This window comes from Hippoglossus stenolepis, chromosome 12 (assembly GCF_022539355.2).
Source record: "Hippoglossus stenolepis isolate QCI-W04-F060 chromosome 12, HSTE1.2, whole genome shotgun sequence".
NCBI lineage: Eukaryota > Metazoa > Chordata > Actinopteri > Pleuronectiformes > Pleuronectidae > Hippoglossus > Hippoglossus stenolepis.
In genome coordinates, this window is record NC_061494.1 from 19,094,375 (window position 1) to 19,106,301 (window position 11,927).

The window sequence follows — 11,927 nt, forward strand, 5'->3', positions numbered from 1 at the left end:
TAGACTACACGCTGGTCATGAGTTAATTAAATGGAGGCCAATTTATGATGCTGTTGACATGTATGGGGGAGGGACCAGCAGCCAGGAGATGATGGAAGTGGAAGTCTGTCAGGAAACCGCGCAGGGCAGGGAAGCTAATTCAGTAGATGGACGTAGCAGAACATGCATGACAACTGGCTGACAGAGTGGCTCACCTAATTGATGACTGTGGTGCTAACTGAATGTCTGACTGACTTTGGGGCTGCTAGACTCTGCAGTCTTTGAGATGGTGATTAGTCGATGAAGGAAGAGAGCCTGCAAAATGGATTAAAGGAATCAAAGAAGAACCACAGACAAGGAAAAGGAGGGATGATCAAGGGGGCATAGAGGGAGGGAGAGGATGAAGAGGGATGGATAGAGGACAGGTGGACGGTTATATGGAAAGCTGCCGGCTGAGGTACAGTGAAACAAGCACAAGGAGGAGATGGGTGACAGAGCGAGGACAGCAGGAGAACCTCACTGTAATGCTGAGAGCAGCAATTAACAGCAAAGGTTGATTGGACAAAGATGGAGAAAGGGAGGTGGGGAGAGAGTGAGAGAAAGAGAGAAAGAAGCTCGTTGCCTGGACTGCAGTGTGAGTGGAAAGGGAAGTTGAGAAGAGGGAGAGAGCAGTTTTTAGTAGTTGTTATAGAAACAGTGATGCAAATGATGGCAGGGAAAGAAAGAATAAAGATATATATTTAGAAAGGGCAAAAACTCGCAGTGAACATCTGTGTGTGTGTGTGTGTGTGTGTGTGTGTGTGTGTGTGTGTGTGTGTGTGTGTGTGTGTGTGTGTGTGTGTGTGTGTGTGTGTGTGTGTGTGTGTGTGTGTGTGTGTGTGTGATGGCTGCAGGAGCGTGTACAAGAGGCTCGTCTCAGCGCTGACTTGTGTGCATTTGTGTGGCAGAAATTTGCCGAGTCTGTGTTTGCTGCATGATTGTGTGTGTTTGAAACATGCTCAGTGCTGATCTGCAGAGCAGCAGCGCAGCATGTGCGAGAGGACGCACGTGAGATGTGCGTAGGGTGTGTCATCGAGGTACTAGGCAGAGAGGGAGGCAGAGGTTTGGCGAGGAAACTGATCCACGGCTCTTGATTTTTAAGCAGTATGGTGAGTCTTTGTTTTCTTGCTGTATGGAGCATTGCAGAGGATTCATCTTTAAACTGTCAGTATCAGTTCTGGAAGATGAACCCTCGTGCGTGTGTTGTGGTAACATCTGAAAATCTGATCGTTTTCCTTGCCAATAAGATTTTGATCATTGCAAGGATTTAAATGTTTGACCTGAAAAGATTTTGAGATTAATAATCTTTTAATTATTAATATGAAAAGATTATTTTCTGTGAGTTGATAAATGATAATTACTTCATGCACAACTGATATTATTTGCAGTAGCAGGAAGAAATTAAGAAATAGACAAGGGTTGAACATGAATATTATATATGCGTATTTTACTACTTCACTGTATTGTACGATCGCAGTATATTTGAGGTTTGCCTGTGCAGCTGTGTATGCATGTCAAGTAAGTGCATCCTTGTGTCGAGTACTCAGTTTCATGTGTGTGTGTCTGTGTGTGTGTGTGTGTGTGTGCATGCAGCCAGCGGCAGAGGCAGAGGCCAGCTCCACTGTGAGTCATGGTGGGGCGAGCGGGGCAGAGCACTGGACTCTCACAGACACCTCTGTTCTCTGCTGGCCTTTGCCAACGGCTCCTTTGTCTGGGGCACATAGCATGAAAGACCTGCCTCAATCTCAAGGTCTTATCTGCTGATCTGCTCGAGCCACTGTAGCGCACCGCTGCTTTCCTTTCTCGTTCCTCGTATGCCGTCTTTTTCTTTCTCTTTAATGAAGTGCATGCTTTATCAAATTTCAACCGGTGATAAAAGTCAGGGAAGGTTGGAGGAGGAGGGCGCTGGTGGAATGTGACAAATGAGCTGCAGAATATGCCCAAGGCCACAGAGTCATTGTGATACCCCAGTGGAGAAAGACTGTTGAAAGGGGGAACACCAGTGATTAATATTGTTCTATGCTGGAGGACTTGTGAGAGTCAAGCTCCAATACTATTCAACCTTACAATTCCTGTTATGCATATTGTCTTTCACTAGACTCTTCAATTTCCTTTTTTTTAGTTTCGCAGCCCAAGCAGAGACAAATCCTCGTGACATTTCTTAGACTTGATAAAGTTCCTCCACCAAATACATGAATCAACTGATTCCACTGATGGAGTAGAACTAACTATGGCAGATAAACTGATTATCGTTTAAAATCAGTGAATACTCCCTATAAATAGACAGTGCAAATACTTATTGCGGTGATAATGTGATATGCTGATACACCACTTCCCTCTAAATTCGACCACTGTCACGCCTTGTCAAATGGTTTAATTTTCGAGTGTGGAACAGTCCATGAATTTCCGCCATTATTCCCCAACACTTTGTCCTTCAACGATCAGGTTAGCAAGACAAAAAGTGCAGTGACATCAAAACACACTGATTCAACAATCCCCAGGCAAGCCACTATGGTCAGCTCAGCCATGAGAGCAGTACAGCATGTTCTCTTTTCTAATGGACAAGTCAGCTTCTCGGAACTTATCTCTTGCGCATTGTAGCTATGGTGAAAAATCAGTTATATAGTCTCTCCAGCATGAACATTCCAGTGCACCAAGTTGAGTTAATACTTGAATTCACTTGAATTAATGATTTTTCTGCTAGTGAGCTGCGATATAAATGATATTTGTCTGGATCAGACGCTGGGCAGGGTTTTTTTGTGGGTTCAGTGTTTTCTGATGCTCATCCACAACAGTCCAGTCACGTGGTGTTTCATCCCCTCCTCTCTCTGATGCCCTGACTGGCTTGTTGTTTGCTCCTGAACTGACTGACTGGCTGATTGTAGGATGACCATCAACTCTAGTGGCACAACGCTGTATCCTGAGTGTCCAGCAATTAAGAGACTCCCCCTTTCTCTACTCAGTTTTCTCCATTGTCCTTTTTAATCCACTTTCTCCCCTTTCCAATCTACCCTTCTCTTTTCCCCCCAGCCTCCCTCCCTGTTCACCCTCCCCTTTTCTTTCCCCTCTTTCCTGTCACCTCCCCTCCTATCCTTGAAACCCCATCATCATCACCCCCCATGCACACACACGACCACTTACACACTATCTTACACCCAGCCTGCTACTCCCCCTCCAAGTTCTCGTCCTCCCCTCCCCCTCTTTGCCCTCTCTCTCTCTCCCCCTCTCTCTTGCTGTCAGTGAAGTAGGCAGGGCCAGTAACTGTGTGGGTGGCATGTCTGGATTAGTGTTGCACTCTGTCTGCCATCGCACTGAGAGGACAGGCTGATGTGACCCTGACTCATGAAAACGTAGGAATAGCCGTTTTGTGGTGGGTGAGCCAGGCGTTGTGAATTTACAATCTGTTATGACAGTCGATTAATTAGAATCAGGCCTCAGCTGAAAGTTTATAGATTTGGATCTGTAACGGTTCCCAGACATTTGTTTCGTGTTGCTGTGTCCACAATGGAAGTGCTTCCAGGATGATGTGGTTCTATGCTGTGGTCAGTATGGGACGTTTGTCTGCATCCTTCTCTTGATTGCTTAATTGAATTAGATTTAACAGCCACACACATTGTTGTACTGCACAATACTGCTGCATTGTATCTTTGTTGATGTACAACAGCTGCTGCCTGTTGCTATGCTTTGCTTATTGTTTACACATGTTAAAATATGAATTCTATAATGTTGGCTAATGTAACATCCTACAGGTTATAAGTACAAGTATTGGGGCCTCAGTTGTTGTTAATAGGATTTAAAACTAACCCAGGTAAACAAACTTCCACTTTACTGTTGTATGTTATGAAGTGTCATAAGAAACATTTGATAATAAGCGCTTTGTTGAATAAAATGTGCGTGGTAGGTAGTAATTAATCTGCCATTTATTCTATATCCCTCATAGGCAGCAAGCATGAAGATGGCACCCAGAGTGACTCTGAAAATGGAGTGGGCCTTCGTTTTGCCAACCGCCGCCTCGCCCTTGAGGAACGTCTGAAAGCCGCACAAGGCCACGTGGGAGCAGGAGCAGTAGGTGGGAGTGTAACAGTGAGCGGGTCCCAAAGATCTGTCCCCCGCACTGCCTTCATGATTGAGTTCTACGACGAGGAAAACCATCGCAAGCGCCGGTCGTATTCGTTCTCCCAGACTGCACCCCTGCTGGGGGGAGGAGCTGGAGGAGAGGGACTGTTTCCTCAGCCTCCATCGCATCCTAAGGTGTTCAGCATTTCCACCTCTGCTACCACGGCCTCAGAATCAGGTAACAAAAAAAGCAGTAATAATTAAACATGTTACTTAGTAGCTTTGTCATTCGTTCACATCGAGACCACCTTTGACATTTAATCAGTTTTTTTTCTAATAGATGTTTTTCTGCTTGTTCCTGCTAGGTAAAACCCCAGCTCCAATACCGGCCACAGTGACTGCCGGGGCTCCTACCGCTGCCCGTGTGCTGCTCAAGCAGAGGTCTGAGGACCTGAGTATCGGTCGGAGCTCAGTCAGTACCGGGCTGGCGACAGGGAGCCCCACCAGCCCCAGTGAGGACAACTCAGTCGTGGGGAGAGGAGCAGGGACAGCTAGAGATGCAGAGGATGACCACAGTGATAAGGGGACCTACACTATCGAACTGGAGAACAGGAACCCAGAGGAAGAGGAGGCCAGGCGCATGATAGACAAGGTAGGAATGTAGACAGATGTCAGCCACTACCTTCCCAAGTGGGACTGCTTCTGTACACAAACCTTGTCTTGACTGCAATGTTTTTAGTTTACAACATTATGTCATGTATTTGGAAACTACTGAAAGATTGAAAATTTGCTTTTGCATTATTTTCCTACAAAGAGGGTGAATAATTCATTAAATCCGTTTATATTTATTACTAGTAATTAAAGTATTTGAATTATCATTGATTATCACTTAGAGTTATTCTGCAGTGACTATAAAGTGAAGAATTCGACCCAACACAAACAGACCATAGAGAATGTAATAGTCTTTTATGACCTCTTTTAATGGCACTTTCAAGGTTAGCAAGTCACCTGAGACTATTTAATTTTTTTCCACTAAAACAAACCTACGATCTCTCTGTTACCCTCCACTCCATCCTCTCCGCCTCCCTGGTAAACCTAATGCTTCTGTAATAGCCATGAGAGACTTGCTCCATCAAGCACTGTCCTGCTTTATCAAACGAGGCTCCAGGGAGGCAGAACAACTATCATCACAACTACCGTTGCCTCTGTCCTGTACAGAGCTCTGTGAAGGTCACAGAACACATGACTGAATGGGACAGAGAGAGAGAGAGAGAGAGACAGAGAGACAGAGAGAGAGAGGAGAGAAGAGAGAGAGAGAGAGAGAGAGAGAGAGAGAGAGAGAGAGAGAGAGAGGAGAGAGAGAGATAGTTGTGTTTGTTTTAGGGAAGATTTAATAAACGTTACTTTTGGGCATCATTACAAGTAATGTAGGAATTAAAAAGAACGTCCTTAAATGTCCAATAAAGTTTATTGGACACTCAGACATAATTTAAACTTTACTAAACATCCTCTTGCAGTGGTACGTTTACATTTACATGTTCTATACAGGTGTTATGTTCAGAGGAGCAGGGATATAATTAGTGGGGTGTATTTCTCGTCAGTGTTAGTCTGAGTGCATTACATCCAAAACTGGAAGTATTGTTATGTTAATTCCTGTAATTAACTGACACTAATTGGCACACTGCTCACAGTCTGTCCGCTCTTGTGTGTGTGTGTGTGTGTGTGTGTGTGTGTGTGTGTGTGTGTGCGTGTGTGTGTGTGTGTGCATGTGCGTGTGTGTTCGTTGCCATGGTGCTCAACTATCAAGTGCAGATTGTTGTTTTAATTCAACAGCATCTTCATCTGGCTGTCCAGTTCACTTTTGTTCATCAAGAGGACTGTAGAATAATATTAACAAAGTGTTTATATCTCACAAGGGCACTTCATTTTCATTATAAAGTGTGCTACAGTGCTTCTAACAGAATAAAGAGTAATTTCACATCATGACACTACATACATACATAATTGCAGGCATTGTACTTTAGGATAATCTTTTGCCCCATTGATCGCTTTTGTTTCTTTCTTCTATTTCAACTGTTTTTAGGTGTTCGGTGTTCAGCAGAACCAAGACTCCTCTCTTCTCTCCGACCTGAAAGGAGAAGGAAAAGGAAAGGAGACCAGAGAGACGGGCAAAGAGGTAGAAAACTGTTCTTTAACAGATTATGTGTCCAGGTTATTTTTCTACTTCTTTAAAATCTTTAGTTTATTTCTCCCATGTTCCTCTTTCTTTCTCTATCTGCATTTCTCTGCACGACAGATGTTCACCCATACACCAGCGTCTCCATCACAACATTACTGACATTTCCCAAGATGATTAATTCGTATAATTTAATAATGATAATAATTAATTAGTTTGTATATGGTAAATCCCATTGTGTGACCTCTGACTCCCTATGTGTCATTATGACTCATAGTCGAGTGTATTAAAAGACTCCATGAGCGGGAAACTAAGATTCATGGCTGTGTTTCATCAACACTCCCATGTTTTGACCACTACTCTTCTAGCCTGTTAATGGGAGTAGGCTAGTCTTACCAGAGACTGACCTAGATCATACTAAGATGAGGAGACACATGCTCAGCCCTCAGGCCATTTCACAAGACTGAGGGGAGGGGACTGCGTACGAGCACTGAAAGTCTTTTACACCCTTTCTGTAAATGAAATGAGCAACCGTTCAGCTTTTCTTAAAACTGTCTTGAAAGGTAATCAAGAGTGATTAATGTGGACTTTAATAAGAATGTGAATGTCTAAAAGTAGAATCAGATTGAGGCTCCCAAGGAGTTTCAAACTAGACAGATTTTGATTTCCATGTAAAATACAAATACATGACTTTGTCGTAATACTAATACCGTTCATTCTCTCTAAATAAATCTTCTTCATCATCATGTATTACATTTCAGATGAACTCATAATTGTATATTGTTTTTCTCACCCCTGTCTCCATTTCTCTTGTCGCTCCACCCCTCACCTCCCTCTCTTGTGCCCCCAGGCTCTTCTTGGAGACTCGAGCTGGGTCTCTCAGTGGGCCAGTCTAGCTGCCAATCACACCAGGACAGACCCAGAGGGGTCGGGAGGAGAGACGGCAGCCTTTGTGCACAAAGAGCAAGGTACAGTGTCACTTGACTATCAGAGTATGAACAGGCCTAAATTAAATGTTCATTGTAAGTTTTCAAATAAACTATTTCCTTCAAAATGTCCCAAACCTAAAAGCATGTTCAATTTAAAGCTCCATTTGAAATCCCTTTAATGTGCTTCTAAATTATATGAATCTTGCATCTCAGTTAGCTGAGTTTTTCTTTTTGTTCTTCAGGAGTTGATGCCTTTGAGTCCGGTGCATCCCTCAGCAGAGGCGAATCCTCCTCCAGTCTGACCGACCGCAAGCGCAGGACCCTGCCTCAGCTCCCTCTGGATGACCCCCGGGCTAAAACCAGCACCAAAGCGCTGAGGTCTGAGATTGGGGAGAAACAGGACACTGAACCACAGGAAAAAGAGAACAAGGGAGACGGGGCGTCTCCAACTCCCAAGCAAGGCAGTGAGATGACAAGTAAACGTAAACAAAGCTCCACCTCCTCTCCGTCCAAAGCTCCTCTTCGAAACTCTGGCAGCTCGGAGCGGAGAAAGAGGTCACAGGAGAGGAAAGGAGGAGGGTCAGGAGAAGACAAGTCAGGGAAGCCTCTAGTACGCCAGGGCAGCTTCACTATTGAGAAGCCCAGCGCTAATGTCCCTGCAGAGCTCATCCCACACATAAACAGAGGCGGCAATGGGCGCGAACGCAGTGACTCTGTGAGTAGCATGGATACTGCTACACTCCTCAAAGACACTGAAGCTGTCATGGCATTCCTGGAGGCCAAACTGAGAGATGAAAACAAACTAGACCAGAAGGGTAGTAAAAGTTCAGGTACTGGCTTCCCCCTCCGGTCTGACTCTATCTCTCCAGAGTCAGATGTAGACACAGCCAGTACAGCTAGTCATGCAGCAGGAGAGGCAGAAAGGAAAGCTGGTAGTGGACAAAAACGACGTTCCTTTAGCAGCATGCACCGGGAGAAGAGCAACGTGAGCACTGCTTCCAAGACCAGCGTCACCAATGTAAGTGCCCGTGAGCGCTTGGACAGGAAGACTAAACCAAGAACTGTGGAGACGACAAGCCGGACTGATGCACGACGCTCTGTTCAGCCATCCTCAGCTTCCTCCAGAGCCCGTCAACCTTCACAGGATCTCACTGATGATGATCTGACTTCTTCATTCCCCATCTCTGATATCCTCTCCTCAGACCAGGAGACCTATTCTGGGCCGCTGGGGCATGGACGTGGCTTCGATGATGCCCTCCATTCCAAACACGATAGCAGGTCTGCCAAGAACTCCACCAGTGGTTCCTCCAAAACCAGCCGCACGCTCCAGGCAGGCACAGCCTCCTCCATGAACAAGCAGGCCTCACTGCCACAGCCAAGGCCTACAAGAGCCTCCCTTCTTCGCCGAGCACGGCTGGGGGATACATCTGACACGGACCTGGCTGATGCAGACAGGGTGTCTGTGGCCTCTGAGGTGTCCACCACCAGCTCCACCTCTAAGCCGCCGTCTGGTCGGAAGGGGTTGTCTCGACTGGACATGCTGGCTCAGCCGCGCAGGACCCGTCTGGGCTCCATCTCAGCCCGCAGTGACTCTGAATGTACAATGACCCGGAGCTCCACCTCTTCGCCACGCCTGTCGGCTGAGACCGCTCTGCGTCTGGGTCTGCGCTCATCCACGCCCACGGAGAGCAGACTGACACCCAGGATGAGGGCCAACAGCGTGTCCAAACTGAACGAGACCAAACCTAAGACCACTTCAGCTGGATACTGCTCGCCCACAGGTGAGCACTCAGACAACCTGTTTAGATTTGTTCCAATATTATAGGAAAAAGGAGAAGAGGAAAAGTTTGTTTACCTTAGGCTTCTATCATTGTATACCTCATTACTGTGTCATCATGCAAACATTTGTCTTCAAACATTTCACCTGTGTTGTGACCGTCTTGTGCGTTGGTTTTCATCGTCCAGAGAGCTCTCAGCCTGAACCTGAGGGTGGTGATGCAGAGGAAGAGCTGATGGGTACTGTACCAGAACTGTAGAGCCTTGCTAGGACCGTGTGTGTGTTTGTGTGTCAGACCTGGGTCACACCAATAGAAGCTGCCACCAATCTCACTAAAAGGAAAAAGCAGATTGTTCATGTTAGCGTGAATAGTTTTTCTATCCAATTTTGACTTGACTAGTTGAAAGGTGATAGATACACAAGGAATTTCAGCTTATGTAAAGTCCTTTGTTAAGAATAATACATACTTGAATTTAAAATATATTTTTCACATGTAAATTTAAAAGTATAGCTTGTAGTATAAAAGAAAGGTTTCACTGAGTAAAGTTGAAGTGCAATGACCCAGCTCTAGCATATGTTGCAGTGCTAACTTTGTCTCCCTCCTTAAATCCATCATGTAATGTGAAGACCCAAATGCTCTACTCACTCCTTTTTTAGTAAAACATTTTACAACTACAAAACCCCTGAGCTAGAGGTTTTTGGTTTTGGAAAAATGCCCCATGCACGTTGTTTCAATTTCTATTCAAGACACTTTAATCTTGTCCCGTTTTACTCCTGAGAGACTGATAGAGCATGGCGTTGTCTCATCATGGATTTGAAGCTGATTAACACGTCCTGGCTCTTCAAGATTTTATGTTGTTTGAAGCATTTGTTTTGGCTGCCTGGGGAGTTTTTAGATGAACTCAAGTAGTCTCTGTTTGCTGCTGTTTCTATTGTTTTCAGTGTGGTTTTATTTTACATGTCCATTAACAATAACTAAACCAAAAAAGAGATGCTTTTACTCACTATAATATTTGTTATTTATTGCTCCCATTTTTTTGAGTTTTGTCAGAGTAAAGTAGTTATTGCTGGGGGATTCCTTTGGTAACAAATCCTCTCATGTTCACCAGCTCATTATTAACTTCATGAGTAATAGCTGTTAAAATGGAATGAATCACTGCAATATTAACTGACGTCTGTCTTTCCCTGCCGTTACCATCACAGTGTCCAGTAGCAGCAGATGGAGACGTCTGCCACCGGAGTATGGCTCCACCTCAGAGGAAGAGTTCGGCTCCAACCGGAACTCTCCGAAGCACGGAGGACGCTCCCACGTGCGGCCTCATCACCTCGTCCCGCACCGCAGCTCAAGGCTCAGCACCGCCGCGAGTCCAGGCGCTGGCGTGACGACGGGTCCGGGGATGAAACACCGCATGAAAGAGCAGGAGGAGTACATCAGGGACTGGACCGCGCACAGCGAGGAGATAGCCAGGTATTGATCTGTGCTGATCTGAATTAGACTGATCTGTTAATTGATGTTGTAACCGTCCTTGATGGTTTAACTTTTATCTTGATGTGTATGTTTGATTATTGGTTTTGTATTCAAGTTTCAATTGTTCAATCAGATGTCTGTGCTGATTCCTAAAGAACCCTGTCTGATGGTAAACAGGTTATTCCCCTGTGTGCGTAGGATCAGCCAGGACCTGGCTAAGGACTTGGCCGTCTTGGCTCGTGAGATCCACGACGTGGCCGGCGAGATTGACTCGGTCAGCTCATCCGGCACGGCACCCAGCACCACCGTCAGCACCGCCGCCACCACCCCGGGATCAGCTATCGACACTCGGGAAGAGGTAGGCCCTGCACGTTCCACGCAGCCGGACATAGAGGAGAGCATGAGAAAGGTGCCCGTTTTTCTTCTTCTATCATTTTCTTACTGTGTGTGCTTCATTTATGATTTTGCCCTCCCTCCTGTGTTGCTTGGACAAAACGGCCTCTCTGCTACTTACCAGCTTGCATCTGCTGCGAGAGGTTTCATTTATTAATCCCTTCTGCTAATCTTTAATTCATCTACCTGTTCATTCTTCTTTTAGGATTAAAATCTCTACTCTATTATAACTAACTCTATTATACTCTATTATAGAAAAATTAACTCTATTATAGAAAAATGGACTAACAGTGGATAGAAATTTCTGTAAGTTTCCTCTTCTTCATTTGTTGTTTGTATCCAGTTGGTGGATCGGGTGTTTGATGAGAGCCTCAACTTCAGGAAGATCCCGCCTGTAATTTCAACCAATAAGGCACCGGAGATCAACGGTAAGCCAGTGGAGCTCCGCCCCCATGCTCCTGAACGCGTGGAGCCCCGAGCTCTGAGGAGACGGACCTGGAACCGGGAGGAGGTGAGAGGCAACACGTCACATCAATCAAATATTCAAACATGCAGAGTTCACTAAAACACTGTCAGGCTGTCAGATGTCACAGTGAATTCATTTTTCCTCTTGGTTCAGGCGGTGTTGGACAGCTTGCTGCTCAATTCAGTTTCTCAACTGTCCAGTAAAATCAGAAACTCTGTCGACAAAACTGCAGGAAAAATCAGGTAAGTGCACTTTGTGATATTAAAACATGTGTATATACCGTGCATCAATTCCTGAGTGTCCCAGTGTGTTGATTTGTTCTGTGAGTGAACACGTGTGCTCTTCTTTGTTACTCCTCTGTACAGGATTTTGTTTAAGGATAAAGACAGAAACTGGGATGAAATTGAAAACAAACTGCGATCGGAGAGTGACATGCCGCTCCTGAAAACCTCCAATAAGGTAAAGAAGTCTGTCGGATCAATATATCATGACCAGTAAAGCAAAGTGACATAAGAAGCTAATCTCTTTCTTTTTTTATTCACGTCACGCAGGAGATTTCCTCAATTCTGCTCGAACTGAAGAGAGTTGAAAAGCAGCTTCAAGGTAACATTTTGTTCCTGTAGGAAAAGAAAGTAACAAAAAGG

General features: G+C 45.2%; 1 protein-coding gene across 9 annotated transcripts in view; it reads left to right on the plus strand.

The window, feature by feature from the left end:
- The window catches only part of cep170aa (centrosomal protein 170Aa), a 36,127-nt gene that overhangs the window by 21,544 nt on the left and 2,656 nt on the right, over window positions 1-11,927 (plus strand). For 4 of the 9 annotated variants that reach the window (XM_035172020.2, XM_035172019.2, XM_035172026.2 and 1 more), the window contains 12 exons: window positions 3,959-4,312; window positions 4,440-4,726; window positions 6,158-6,250; window positions 7,101-7,218; window positions 7,422-8,960; window positions 9,145-9,195; window positions 10,160-10,424; window positions 10,602-10,833; window positions 11,161-11,328; window positions 11,437-11,525; window positions 11,649-11,742; window positions 11,835-11,886. In XM_035172020.2, coding sequence (XP_035027911.1) covers window positions 3,959-4,312; window positions 4,440-4,726; window positions 6,158-6,250; window positions 7,101-7,218; window positions 7,422-8,960; window positions 9,145-9,195; window positions 10,160-10,424; window positions 10,602-10,833; window positions 11,161-11,328; window positions 11,437-11,525; window positions 11,649-11,742; window positions 11,835-11,886 — 3,342 coding nt within the window. The remainder of the gene's footprint in view (window positions 1-3,958; window positions 4,313-4,439; window positions 4,727-6,157; window positions 6,251-7,100; window positions 7,219-7,421; window positions 8,961-9,144; window positions 9,196-10,159; window positions 10,425-10,601; window positions 10,834-11,160; window positions 11,329-11,436; window positions 11,526-11,648; window positions 11,743-11,834; window positions 11,887-11,927) is intronic. The other 5 variants (XM_035172023.2, XM_035172021.2, XM_035172025.2 and 2 more) reach the window with 5 other exon arrangements.